This window comes from Ursus americanus, chromosome 8, assembly GCF_024610735.1.
Source record: "Ursus americanus isolate L20-20 chromosome 8, mUrsAme1.1.p, whole genome shotgun sequence".
In the NCBI taxonomy this organism is placed as follows: Eukaryota; Metazoa; Chordata; class Mammalia; order Carnivora; family Ursidae; genus Ursus; species Ursus americanus.
In genome coordinates this window covers 78,234,833-78,248,545 of record NC_142134.1, presented here as the reverse complement: position 1 = coordinate 78,248,545, position 13,713 = coordinate 78,234,833, and the positions used below count along the sequence as shown (strand labels likewise).

General features: G+C 47.3%; 1 protein-coding gene across 2 annotated transcripts in view; it reads right to left on the bottom strand.

Annotated features, from left to right (window-relative positions):
- The window catches only part of STK32B (serine/threonine kinase 32B), a 376,131-nt gene that overhangs the window by 31,735 nt on the left and 330,683 nt on the right, over nt 1-13,713 (bottom strand). For both annotated transcript variants that reach the window (XM_087864285.1, XM_045771467.2), the window contains one exon: nt 1,941-2,044. In XM_087864285.1, the coding sequence (XP_087720411.1) occupies nt 1,941-2,044 (104 nt within the window). The remainder of the gene's footprint in view (nt 1-1,940; nt 2,045-13,713) is intronic.

Sequence of the window (13,713 nt, the reverse complement as noted above, 5' to 3'; positions counted from 1 at the left end):
ATTTTGGAAGCAGCAAGAACCACTCTATCCTTGGGGCTTTTTGCCAAGTCATCATCTTTGTTCTGACCCAGAGGAATGACAGATGTTTAAAAAAAAAAAGCAACACAAAATCCACAGGCCCCAAAATGCTGTCCTTTAGAAATAGTTCCCAAACCAGGGCTTAATACATAATCTAATTGCAGGTCCAACTTCCCCCCAGAAATGTTGTCTTAACCGGTGGGTCAGAAATTTTTCAATCCTGGCCTGGGAGCCTGCCCCCTGGGTCCTCTCCACCCTGGGAAGAAAGACGGATAAATAATCTGATATAATAGGACACCTTCCTTTTCCCCCTAGAAAGCTCTTTGCCTGAAAGAATCTTTTTCTTTTGCTAATAACATCTTGCCTCACCCTCCTATAAAAACCTTCCATTTTGTAGGACTCCTTGGAGCACCTTGCAACGTGCGAGATGGGGTGCTGCTCGACTCATGGATTGTTTAATGAAGCCAATTAGATCTTCAGATTTACTCGACTGATTTTTATTTAACACAGAGAACGTACTTTCTGCTGGTGAACATGCAATCATGCTTGGGGCCATGCTCGTGGAGGGCATTCGTATGACTGAGGACATCAGATACACAGCATCTGGCGGATGCTTCTGTCCTCTGGTTCATACAGCATTGGGACCCTCATACTCCCTCCTGACTGTAGGTATCAGCGAAACCAGCAGATGACAAAGGAACCAGCCAAGAAGAAGATGAATGTTTTCATTCAGTGCCTGAGAAAACTAACAAGTTCATATATACATATAAATATAATTAATATATATTAATTATATAATTAATAATATAATCAATATAATTATATAATTAATAATATAATAATATAGATTAATATAGATTTTTTAAATTCTAAAAACATCATGTATAGTAATTATGCTTTTGAGGAATTCACAGGAAATAACTGAGATCAAGAGCAGACAATAGTTGTTTAAACTACAGGATGAAAAATAATACTTATTTGCACTCACATGGATTCGATGGTTTGCAAACTGTTCTCATCATTCATTCATTCATTCATTCATTCCTCACCCTCTGTCACCCGCACAGGCGACCCCCACCCTCCAGAGTGCACCTCCACTGGCCTGAATGTGCATGGACACAAATCACTGTGAGACACTGAACATCGCAGCCAGTGGCTCTGTGCCGGGACTGGAGTGGGGAAGGTGGGTAACATGCAAACCCTGGGTCTCTGTCCAGGGGCAGAGCGATCCCATGGTAACTTCAGCTCCAAGAACCACACTGAAGGCATTTAACCCCATTGTACCAAGAAGGAAACCAAGGTTCAGTGGCATCATTTTCCAACAATACTTGTGCAAAGAAAAATGCCTCAAAATTAGTTTGCCACAACTCTTTCTACTAAAGGAAAAATGAGTTATTAGTTGCCATTAGTTATCTCCAGCTATTAAATTAGATGAAATAAAAATTAAAATACATACTGAAAACCCCATTTTTATGGGACATCTAGCTACATATTTGGGGAAGATACAGAACAAACAACATGGAAAAGAAGGATGGTCCTCATATTTAAAGAGTTTCAAATCAAGCTGGAAAATCAGGCACGGGCCCATAGTGTTGTGGGTCGAAAGAGGACAGTGTTTGAAATAACTATGCCGAGGTGTTTGAACTGCTGCTGGTTAGATGCTGACCTTTATGTAAGACCTTCCCCGTGAACATCCACTTCCCCACGAGCAGACGGAGGTGGCTGGACCAGAAGCTCCGTCCGGGTCCCTCTGATGCTCAGGGACCTCAGGCACACGGGCCATCCGAATGGAAACCCAGGGCCTCTGACACCTCACATGGGCTCTTCCCACCCGCTTGGCTGGCCAACAGCACCCAGGTACAGCTTGACCTGAGCCCCGACTTCCAGGGCTCCCCATGTTCCCATGCAGGTGCACCTCTTACCCAGCCCCGCAGCAGCTCGTAGGCCGTGACCCCCAGGGACCACCAGTCGACAGGGTACGAGTAGCCGGGGCCTCCGTCCACATACACCTGGAACACTTCTGGGGCTGCCAACGACAGGACAGAGAGAAGGTCACCGCATGCCACAGTTTATACTCACCACCCCTCAGAGAGGGGACATGGGGGGACAGGAACCCAGCCTCTCGGAGGGCAAAGCCAGGACTCTGTCCACCGTGCCATGTGGTTCCTGCCCTCCGTAAGCCACGTGCGGGCTTGAGAACAAGTTCCAGGCATCACAGGAAACACTGCCGTGGCCCCCAGGGGAGGAAGGGTGCTCCAGTGTGCGGTGGAGGGCTCTGCTAGGGCGGAGGTGGGGCAAGCCCCGAGGAGGTGGACCAGTGGAGAGTGAATCATGGCCCGTGTGAGCATGTGGGGTAAGATCTGAGTTAAGATGAAGAAACCCCACCTCGTAAATGTCCCTCTGCTTCTGGCACCAACACCAACCGGGTCAGGCGTCCCAACAATGGGGGATACTTAGAACCCGTGGAGCCTGCTGCCTCTCGCAGGGGACAGTCTTAGTTTGGCACAGGTGGGCTCTAATAGGAAGCCCCCGGGGCAGGTAATCCACAGAGACAGAGGGCAGATTGGGGGCTGCCCGGCTCGGGGATGGGGGGGAGTAACCGCTTAGTGGTTGTCCAGTGGGGGAGATGAAGACGTTCTGGAACTAGGGAGAGGTGGTGGTCCCACAACACTGAGAATGTACTAAATGCCACAGAATCGCTCCTTTCAAATGGGTGGTTCCATTCTGTGAATTTCACCTCAGCGGAACCAGAAGGGAAGGCTGGAGGCCCCGGGGAGGTGGACCCGGAGTCTTCAGAGCACCGTGCTTGTCCTGGGGGACCCTCGGCCCTCAGGTGCTCTCTTGCGCTGCCAGGTGCGTTTCTCTCACGGCTCCGCCCCCGAGTCGCTAGGCCAGGAGTGCGCCCACGCTCTAATTGCTCGTATTGGCTTCCAGGAAAATGTTGTGAAATGCGGATCCTTTCTAGGAAATTAACTTGCAGACATAACTCCATTTTATAGTTGTCAGAGCAGCCAAAATCTGTTCCTTGGAGCCACAACACGTTGTGATGAAAGATGCTTCAGCTCAGTTTTCCGACTGGCATTCAGCGGGCACGGGAACGGGGAGGGCTGGTTGGGGCAGGACGCATACGCTCCAACCTGGGCTCTTGGGTTGGCAGCCGGACACCTGCCCCCAACCTGCGGCCGGACTCCGGCTGCCCTGTGGCAGTGCTCCCCATTTGCTCCATATCTTAGAGTGTACGTTCACCCTTGGGTTCTAATGAGAACCTCTTCACAAGAGCCCCCAGGATCATGTTTGCCTGGGACCCATTTTACAGATGAGGTTCAGAGAGGCCCAGCGGTGTGAAGTATGTCACACAGCCGGGAAATGCCAAGCTGAGGTGTGCCTCACGTACGGACAGAATCCTCGTTTGAAGTAAGGTTCATATCAGCATTTCTTTAAGGACACAAAGGTACTCAGTCTACAGTAGGGGGAGGCAGGATTGGGAATGAGAGGAAATGCCCCCTTCTGTTATTTGAGCCTTACAAAGAAACCGAGGGCTATGCTGGGGAACAGGAAGCAGGTCAGCGTGGCTGGACCTGAGTTTAACAAGTTAGGTACGCTTCTCTTTGGCTCGGTTTGGTGAAATGTGGATAATAAGGACAGTTTCTTCATCGGGCTGTTACGAGGATTAAATAAGCAAATGTGCGCCAAGGGCTCAGCCCGCTGCCTGGCTGGGCTGGAGTCAGTGCTCCAGAAACCTCAGGCAGGGTTTTCATTAGTAGGATTGGCATTCCGATCTCCTCTCCCTGTCACGCTCAGCCTCACCGCCCTCCCCCCCAGTCACCCAGAGGCCTGGGGGCCATCCTGAATTTCATCCAGACTCTGACTGGTGCATTTTAGCATCTTGATGTCTGCCCCGCCTTTCCCTTGTAGATCCGCTTGACTTCAAAGGTGGCGATCTCACCTGTTCGTGAAGCATCCCGTGAGCAAGTGTTTGATTCTCGGCGGGAGCCAGCGCGGAGCTCCTCCACATCCCAACTGGGTCTCACCGTGACTCTGAAACTGAGCTCCCGTATCTAGGGAAGTCCTTCCTCGCATCTCAGTCTGTACACCTGCCCTCTTCTCTCTGTGCTGAGTGTTCTAGAACACCGTGCCCTCCGTGCATCCCCAGGGCCTGGACGCCGGGCTCCGGGCCCAGCCCGTGTGCTCAGACAGTGCAGGGGCAGGAATGCGCCCGTGAGCGCAGGGGGGGCTGTGTGTGCCGAGGTGCTCCCCCTAAACCCTTGTCAGACCCAGCAGCCCCAGCCCATTTGGAATTCAGGATACAAGCAGCATTCTGTCCCAGCTGTCATGACCAATCAAGTGACAAATATCTGTGGCCTGTGACTGCACTCCCAGAGACGGTGACATTCTTTCCTCCCCTACATACCTGGGACTGATGACAGAACATGAAATCATTTTTGTCATAATCCACAGGCCACCAAAATGACCACTTTGGTGGCCCAGAATCATAGCATGGAGGAACGAGAGAGTGATGCAGGTGTAAAGCTGGAATGATGGGACGATGGGTACGTGGCCATACGTGGATGGATGAGTAAGAGCAACCAGTTGTCCATTTCCTCCGCTGAGGGTTTTACGCATGTAACCTCTCTCACCAGCGTCCCAGGCACGCAATGAGACAAGTGCTGTAATGATCTCCGTTTTCAGACAAGAAAGGAGAGGCACGAAGGGGTGTGGCAGCTTGAAGAGTATCCCCTCAAAAGATAGATCCAATGTTAACCTCGGGCACCTGTGAATGGGACCCTATTTGAAAACAGGGTCTTTGCAGATATAATTAAGTTAAGGATCTCCAGATAAAATCATCTCAAGATAAATTGCAGGGCCCACCTTAAACCCAATTACTGATGTCCTTTCAGGAGAAAGGAGAGGGAGCTGGGAGACCTAGAAGGGGCCGTGGGAGGAGGCAGAGATCGGAGTGGCCGCAAGCCCAGGAGCCCGGGAGCCACCGGAGCCCCAAGAGGCAAGGCAGGCTTCTCTCCTAGAGCCTCCTGAGGGAGCGCAGCCCTGCGGACAGCTTGATACTGATTTGGCTTCCAGAACGTTGGGAGAGTGAACCATTGTTTCCAGCCATGTTTGTGAACTTCGTTGAGCAGCCCTGGGACATTAGTAAGAGGGGCTAGGAACTTGCTCACTCCATCCAGCGGGTGTGGCAGAGCTGGGGTTCGCCTCTCTCGGTTTTCTGGCTCCAAAGTCCTTCCTCCTGTATTAAAGTGACTACCAGGACAGGTCCGGATGCGCCCTTACTTCTTCCCTTCCAGGGCCTGGCACTCAGGCAAGTACACAGTTGGCATGTAGTAAATGCATATCGATTGGCTCTTCCACCCCTGATGCCATAGAGCTGGCAGGGCTTACTGCTCGTGTGACTCAGGAGTAGAGACAGCTTTCTGCCCCAGAGTGTCAGCACAGCACAACTGAAGGGCCCCTTGGAAACCATCTTGCCATCGTCCCCCCTGTTTTGGAACTGGCCACCGGGCTGGACGGGGAGGAGTGGCTTGCCTCGGCCACCCACTCACCAGCTCTACGGTCAGGTCTAGAACCCCTGATCCTGACGCCCACATCCAAGAGTCCCATCGTTGTAACAGTTGAATTCCACAGTCGGCGCCAGATGACTCCACCCCGCACAGCTCTTGTACCCGTTCCTCCTCTGCGCTGAGGTGCGGCCCTTGCTCAGATCTCCTGCGCTGGCCCCCCACCACTCCTCAGGCCTCCAGAGTCATCTTCTCCAGCCTGTCCTTCTTGCTGCTGATGGGGGAGTTGGCTTTCTGATACGGGACTCAGACCATGGTGGTACCCAGCTTGGAGGTCTCCCTGTCCTCAGGGCTGTCTCACAATCTGTGTTCCTGGGAATACCACCTGCTTTGTGTGACGCGAATACGTTTTGGAGAAGGAGGGATTCTGAGGTCAAATGTGTCTGGGAAGTGATGAGGTTCAACCATGTTCCTTCCTGCTGGACTTGTCAGAGCCTTTAGCCGGCTCATGTGCTTTACTGGCTTTCAAAGGTGGTCTAACTCAAAAGCAAACATGGCTTGGAAATGTGACTTGATCCTGGAATCTTTTTTAAGTTTTAGTGGAGAAATGGAAGGGACTAGGGCCGGGAACCTGTGTGGTTAAGTGAGTCTAACTTCTGTGGTCTGGCATTCAGTGCCCTTAGTGCCTGCTTGTAGATCTTCCAAGCTGTACTGGGCTTACCCACACCACCCCGGGCTCCAGCAGCTCATGCTGCTCGCTGTTCCTGGAACTCCCCGTCTGTCTGTCTGCCTGTCTGTCTCTTGTTCTCTGCCCTAATTCACCAGGGCTATCCCACAAAAGGTACAGCTCCAGGGTCATCTCCCTTCGGAAGCTACTAGGTCCCAGATACTACAACATTTGTTACATGTGTCATTTTCTCCTCAAAATACCTCTCCGATATTATTATTTCCTACCATCTCCCTCTCTCCAGATTAGATTTGGGCTTCCTCTTCACCCCACCTCCCCTAGGCATCTCTTGAAGGCAACATTCACAACCCCAAGCTGCATTTTTGCTTATTTGTCTGCTTTTCTCTAGACCCTGAGGTCCCGGAGGGCAGGGACTGTCATGGTGTCTTGCTTGTTCTTCATGCATGTGGGCCATGAAGAAGACAAGTGGGAAAGGTTTGTTGACTAAAGAAATGAAAGATTATAATACAAACCACAAACTATGTACCTTGCTATGTACCAAGCACTGTTCTAAGCTCTCGGTACACTGCTAATAAAAACAGCTGAGCTTTACGGAGCATCTGCGTGTATCAATAAGCTCTGCTTTAAGAGTTTCATAAGTAGAAGCTCATTTAATCTTCACAATGGCACAGCTAGCTGCTGTTGAGTCTGGCTACAGAAGGAACGGGATGGGCCAACACTGCCATGGCTAGGACCGGGTTTTCCCTGCAGGACAGTGAGTGACAACAGCACCCTGCCTCCCCCGGACAGCAAATGACAAACCAGGCAGATAACAGGAGTTGGTTATGGTCTTACCCAAAAACGACATCCAGGATCCAAGGTCTGGGTACCCCTGATTGGATTAGAGATGAATGAAATGCCCTAAGTCTTTCCTGATTAAAACTTCTTGGCAATGACCCAGTGGGGGAACAATCAACCCTGAATCTATCTTCAGCCACTGGAAAAGCCACCTCTAACTTCCACCGTCATGCACAACATAGGCATGCAGAGTTTTCTAGGACACAAAATTCCTTCATACGTTACTGATACCCAGCCCCAAAGCACCCAACATACAGATGGAGAAAGTGAGGAGATAAAGGCGTAATTTCAGGGCCATGGAAACCGTGAGTGGAAAAGCCTGGACCGGACCGCCATTCTTAGGACTTCCAGCCTAGTGCCCAATACACCTGTTCCTTTATTACCATGAGCCATGATTTTATTGACAACGCCAAGAGTTGCAATATTCATGTGGCCATTTATGGAGCGTCCACTATGTGCCAGAAGTTCTTCAAAGTTTTTTACATATATTATTTACTCCTCAGCAAAGCTAATATTTACAGAGCATGTCCTAGTTTCGCATGCGTTAATTCATTTTATCCTCAGAAGGACCTTGTGAGGCAGTGCTATTATTCCCTTTAATCTTGGAAGCTGAGGCTTGGAGTAGTCAAGTAACATGCCTGAGTGACACAGCAGGGAGACTCAGAGCCTTATCTGACCCTGCCTCCCTGCCCCTTTCTCCGGGGGTCATTCAGAATGATGATTAGACTACAACCACGTCTCCTTCAAAATCCAGACATTTTCCACCGAATTACACCACGCTTATGCTGAAATATAATAATTCATTTTTTATATATAAATATATAAATATGTATAATTAATTATTTTTATTTTCACACACACAATATATAATTTATGTTTTACATCTCAAAACCTCTACAAGGTCATTGTATTAAATCTGCTAATACAACTGGAACCGAAGCCAAGGGTGTGTACGAAGATCCAGGAATTCTCTCTTGGAGGAAATCAGGATTTCAACATAACCCAAAAGAAAAATAACTAAGTGGTCCACCACGAGCATGCACACTGATAAAAATGATTTAAAACCCTATGAAAATTGGCTCTTGATTCCCATTCCTTGACAGCACCTGTGTCCTTCCCTGCGACATCCCCGGGATCTTTCACGGAGCCCAGTGTGTGTTGTACACCCCATGTGTACTTGTGAGCACACCAGGCTAACACACTGGGCTGCCTTCCGGAGCCATGGAACCCATGGCTGCTTCTCTAGCCCAGCCCAGTGGCTTGGGAAGACCAGCCTCACCCCTGCTAACATCCCCCCCTTCCCCGGAAATGTAAATATGCATGCGGTGGGATCGGCCACTCTATGCTAACCACACAAGACTAAAAATATGAAAAGAATACAATAACTTCCTAAGTTATAATTATGATCCTGTTGGTTTAGCTCTATGGATATTGCTGAAGGCTTTGATTGCCACAGCAGAGTGTGGCATGCTAGCCAATGTCTAGCCTAAAGTCCACGGCTTCCAGGATCTGTTCCGACACATAATTGCCTCCTTGACTGGGAACATAGAATTACCACGTTTCAGCCTAGAGGGGACCTTTATGGTAATTTTCTCTCTCCCCCACACTTTCTAGGGGAAGGAGGTGAAGCCAATTGGAGGATTTCGGTGACTTCCGGCCCAGCTGGGACCAGAGCCCAGGTGTTCTGCCCACTGGTCCTTTCTTCATGGCAAGACCCTGTCTCCAGCTTATACAGCCTGGCCAGTGGGATGGCCAGATCTGTGCAGCCAACTGCCTCCTGGACACCTCCACCTAGCAGTCCCGTGAGCAGTGCTCACTCAACATGCCCAAGCAAACTCGTCCCTCTCCAACTGTCCTCCTCCTGGGGTCTTGGTCCCAGCCCATGGTCTGCTCTCTGTTGCATGAGTCAGAACCGGGGAGTCTGGACTCTGCCCCCACTTCCGTCTCTGCCTTTGATCATTTGACTGGCCCCAAGACTTTCATTTTCCTCTTCCAGAAACTTCCTCGCTACTATATTTCATCTCTGCCTGGACACGCCATGGCCTCTCACCTACTCCAGCCTGGCATTCTAATACCACCTCCATCTGAGTCAGTAGAATCAATGAAACAGGGGGGTTAAAGGTGTGAATGTAGGAATTTTTCAGGCTTGCAAATGAAGCTCAGCTCCTATGCTTACTGGTACGATGGCCTTGGGCAAGCTGCTCCACCTCTTATTTGTACCTCAGCTTTCCTCATCTGCAAAAAGGAAGAGCAATATTTGCTACCTAGTCTTGTGAAGACACAATGAAATTGGGACTGTATTTACTGAGCCCATAGTAAGTGCCAGGAAATGCTATCTAATTTTGTCATTGTCGTATTGTTATTATTCATGTGTTCAAATCACATAATTAAAATCATTCCAAGTTTTTCTGTTTTCTATAGAATAAAGTTCAAAAGCCCTAGCACAAGAATTCCTAAAGACCGGCTCCAACCTCATATTTGGGTATTGCCTCTGTAATACAGCTCATTATGCCAACTGCAAAAAGTAGGATATTATTTACTTTTAATTATCTGCGACTTGTCCGATAATCTTAACCCTATTGTTTATACTCATGGACTCCTACTCACACTTCAAGACCCAGACCAAATTTCACTCTCCCTGTGGAATGTTCATGGAGTCTCATGCTATTCCTCTATTCCCCCCTTTCCCCCTCTCCTGGCCAAGTACATCGATCTATGTTCTGGATTCTCAGCAAACCTGGGTCTGTACCTCCCTTGCAGCACTGACTATGCTATAATTTAATTAATGGCGTACATTTCCATTAATGTACTTCCTCACTGGGCTGTGAACCCTTTGAGGGCAGGGACATGACCAAGTCAGTCCCAGAGGCTCAGGGATTAGAAGTAGATGCTCAATGCATCATAGCAGCAAAGAAGTTGGTCACAGAGACCTAACTTCAGATCTCAGTGGCTACCATTGCTGGCTATTTGTCATTGGACAAGCACTTAACCTCTGCTGTAAGTGTCAGATTCTGTGCAACAATAATAGCCCCTACCCCCTAGCGAGATAACATATGTGATGCATTGAGTACAGGGACAGACACATAGCAAGCTCTCAACAGATGTGAGCTAGTTACCATTATACCAACTCATTACCGCACGAGCAATGAAATGCACACGTGAATGAAAGCTCAGCTCATAGAGGCACCTGTTGTACCTGTTCCCCAAATGATTCCAGAGCTCCGTCATAATTCTTTGTATTAAAGTGTGCTGAAAAGCTGTGGAAAGCAGAGATAAGCAGCATGCCTGGCTTTCTGTCTAGAGCCCTTGGGGGTAATTTATATTTCTTTGGCTCTGTAGCTAGCCAGATGAACTCAGGTGTCCCATGCTTACATATTACACCGAGACAAAATGAAACTGCTGTGTCAATCTGATAACTTCTCCCTTGTTGGGACATTAGCAGCATTAACAGCAACTGAAAACTGGTTTCATTAAAGTATGTGAGATGCTGCTCAGGGGCAGACCATTATTAGACTTCACAAGTCTACACGAGAAGAGGAGGAGGAGGAGGAGTGTCATTGGCCAATAAGTAAATCCAGAAGCTCTGATGAGGTGCAGAAATAAATGAAGCTCCAGGACCAGAAAATGACTCCATGCGAAACATGTTAGATTAAGCTAGTAGATTAAAAAAAAAGGCCTTAGGAAGTTTTCCTAGTGAATGGTGTCCTAGCTGGAAGCACAGGGTAGACTCAGTGCATTTTACACAGTCAATATGTGAAATTGGGGCTCTAATAGCACGTTATGCTGATAGAAAAGTTCGTTTATGTACCACCACTCTCTTAAAGGATTCCATATTCTCTGTTTATCCAAAAAAATAAATTACTTTTATTTATTTATTTATTTATTTATTTATTTATTTATTTATTTGGGAGTGAGTGAGTGAGTGCATGAGTGAGGGGAGGGGCAGAGGGAGAGGGAGAGAGAATCTCAAGCAGGCTCCCCACCGAGCATGGACCCGACACGGGGCTCCATCCTGCGATTCGAAGATCATGACCTGAGCCAAAACCAAGAGTCAGATGCTTAACCCACTGAGCCACCCAGGTACCCTGAAAATTAATGCTCTTTAAAATTTCCCACTGAACTTGCTATATATAGAAACCAAAAGCTTGGACATGGCACTCAGGTAGTGCATGATCTGGCCCTGCACAATTCTGCAGACACATTCTCCTGGCCCACTTTGCTCAGCCCACACTGGCTTTCTTGCGGTTCTTTCTATGTGACAAAGCTCCTTTTTTGCCTCAGGGCTTTGGCAAATGCAGTTCTATCTTTCTGCAAAGCTTTTACATCCCTTTATAGTGAACAACACCTACTCATCCTTTGGGACCTATCTGAAAAGTTACTTCCTCAGCAAAATTACTTTTGGCCCCTCCAATTTAATTCATCTCTCTTTTCCGTCATATCAAAGACCTCAGGCAATTCTGCCATTCAAAATGTAGGAGTTAGAAAGAGTGTCTCTCCCAGCCTAACAATGAGAAAAATCTAGATCATCTACAAAACCATAATTTTTCTCAAACCCAATTAGTCTGAAGTTGTCTAAGGAAAGACAGTTACTCTGAGAAGAGAGAGGGCTGTGAGTACTGGCTTACCTTGGGAATAGCATGGGAACAAGACAGGGATGCCACAGAAGAGGGTAAGAGACTTCTGCTAAAATGCTTACCAAATTGCTGAAGGTTGTGTTCAGACTTAAGTGAGAGAACAGAAGCATTGTTTGTCCAGATGCAAGGGGATTCACCCCTCCTCACAGCTCTTCTCTGCTGACCTCACTGTGAATTCATGAAAGGACTAGGAGAAGGCAAGGAGGCTATAGAAACCTTGATGCGGGATTTGGGGAAGAGAGCAGCTACTGCTTCAAGAGGGCACAAAGTCCTTCCTGGATCCACCTCCCCATGCCCCTATGGAGCAAAATCCTTGAGCTAAAGGAGGAAGGGCAGAAGATTCTGTGACCACAAGGGCACGGGTGAATATTCATTGAGCATGAGGGGCAAAGAACAGAAAAATAAAATCTCTACCCCTGGGAAAGGCACACAAAAAGTCATCCTGGGCTCAGATAATTCATGAATTCCCATTGCTGGGAGAGACACAGGGTCAATGAGAAAGACCAACCCCCAAGACAAGACCATGGATGACACCGAGCCCACCTAAGACTGGCTAAGCCAAGACAACAGGGAACATGTACTCCCTTCCCCCCTGCCACCCAGCCAGACCAAATATCAAGTAACAAGAAAGAGAAGTCTCCTGCCAGGAAACAGAAGGAACAGGAGTGAGACCCTCTTAAAGGCACAGGCCCGTGGGGAAACCTAAAGCTCGAGGTGGAACAGGAACATTGAGGGAACACTAACTCGAGAAGAGGTACATTGAGGATAATCATACCAAACCAGACTCAGCTCAACTGCTGATTAGATTAACTCAGTTCTTCCACACACACACAATGCTAAAGGCATAGTTGTGGGAGAGACATGCCCATTTCCAGGCATAAACACTGTCCTACACAAAATGTTCAGTCTTTAACCAAAAGTTATGAGACACATGAGGAAAAGGAAAGAAGAAAAACAAAAACAAATAGAAACTCAATGTGAAGAGACACAGGAATCAAAAGAACCCTATTAGGATATGAACCAGATGTTAGAACTAACAGACAAGGAATTTAAGACATTTCAAAGATTCTAGTGGAAAAAATAGACAGTGCACATTAAAAGATGGAGACTTCAACCAAAAGATGGAATCTATAAAAGAATTGGACGGAAATGCTAATAATAATAAAAACAAACCAAACATAGCACCAGAGATAAAGCATGCTTCCAACAGGCTCACCAACAGGACTTGAAACTGCCAAGGAAATAAGTGAACTTGAAGATAGGTCAAACAAAATTATTCAAAGAGAAACACTAAGAGAAAAAAGTAGAAAAATAACAGCATCCAATTGTTATGAGGAAATATGAAAGGTCTAACATATATGTAATTGAAATTCCAAAAACAGATGAGAGATAGAGAGAGAGAGAGAGAGAGAAAGAAAGATAGATAGATAGATAGATAGATAGATAGATAGATGATAGATAGATAGAGAATGAAATATGAAATATTTGCAGATAATGACCAGGAATTTTCCAAAAAATTATGAGTCATCAAACCACACATATCCAAGAAATTCAGAGAACGCAAACCAGGATAAACACAAAAGGATCACACACACACACACACACACACACACACACACACATACACAAACACACACACACACACACACACACACACACACACACACACTTAGGCACATTATATCTAAAACCAAAGAATTACAGCAAATTTGTTGTTAGAAACATTGCCATAAGCAAGGGTGACATACTTAAGTGTTGAAAGAGGAAAAAAACCCCTGTGAGTCCAGAATCCCAATCTCCCATCCCCCTCCCCTCTGAAGCCCTCAGTTTGTTTCCCAGAGTCCACAATCTCTCATGGTTCATTCCCCCTTCTGTTTACCCCCCTTCCTTCTTCCCTTCCTTCTCCTACCGATCTTCCTATTTCTTATGTTCCACTGTAAAATATAATTGACTGTCTGAAACAAAAATAAAATCAATTAGTTATGTATCTACAGTACAATAAAACAAAAGATGGATGGGAGGAACT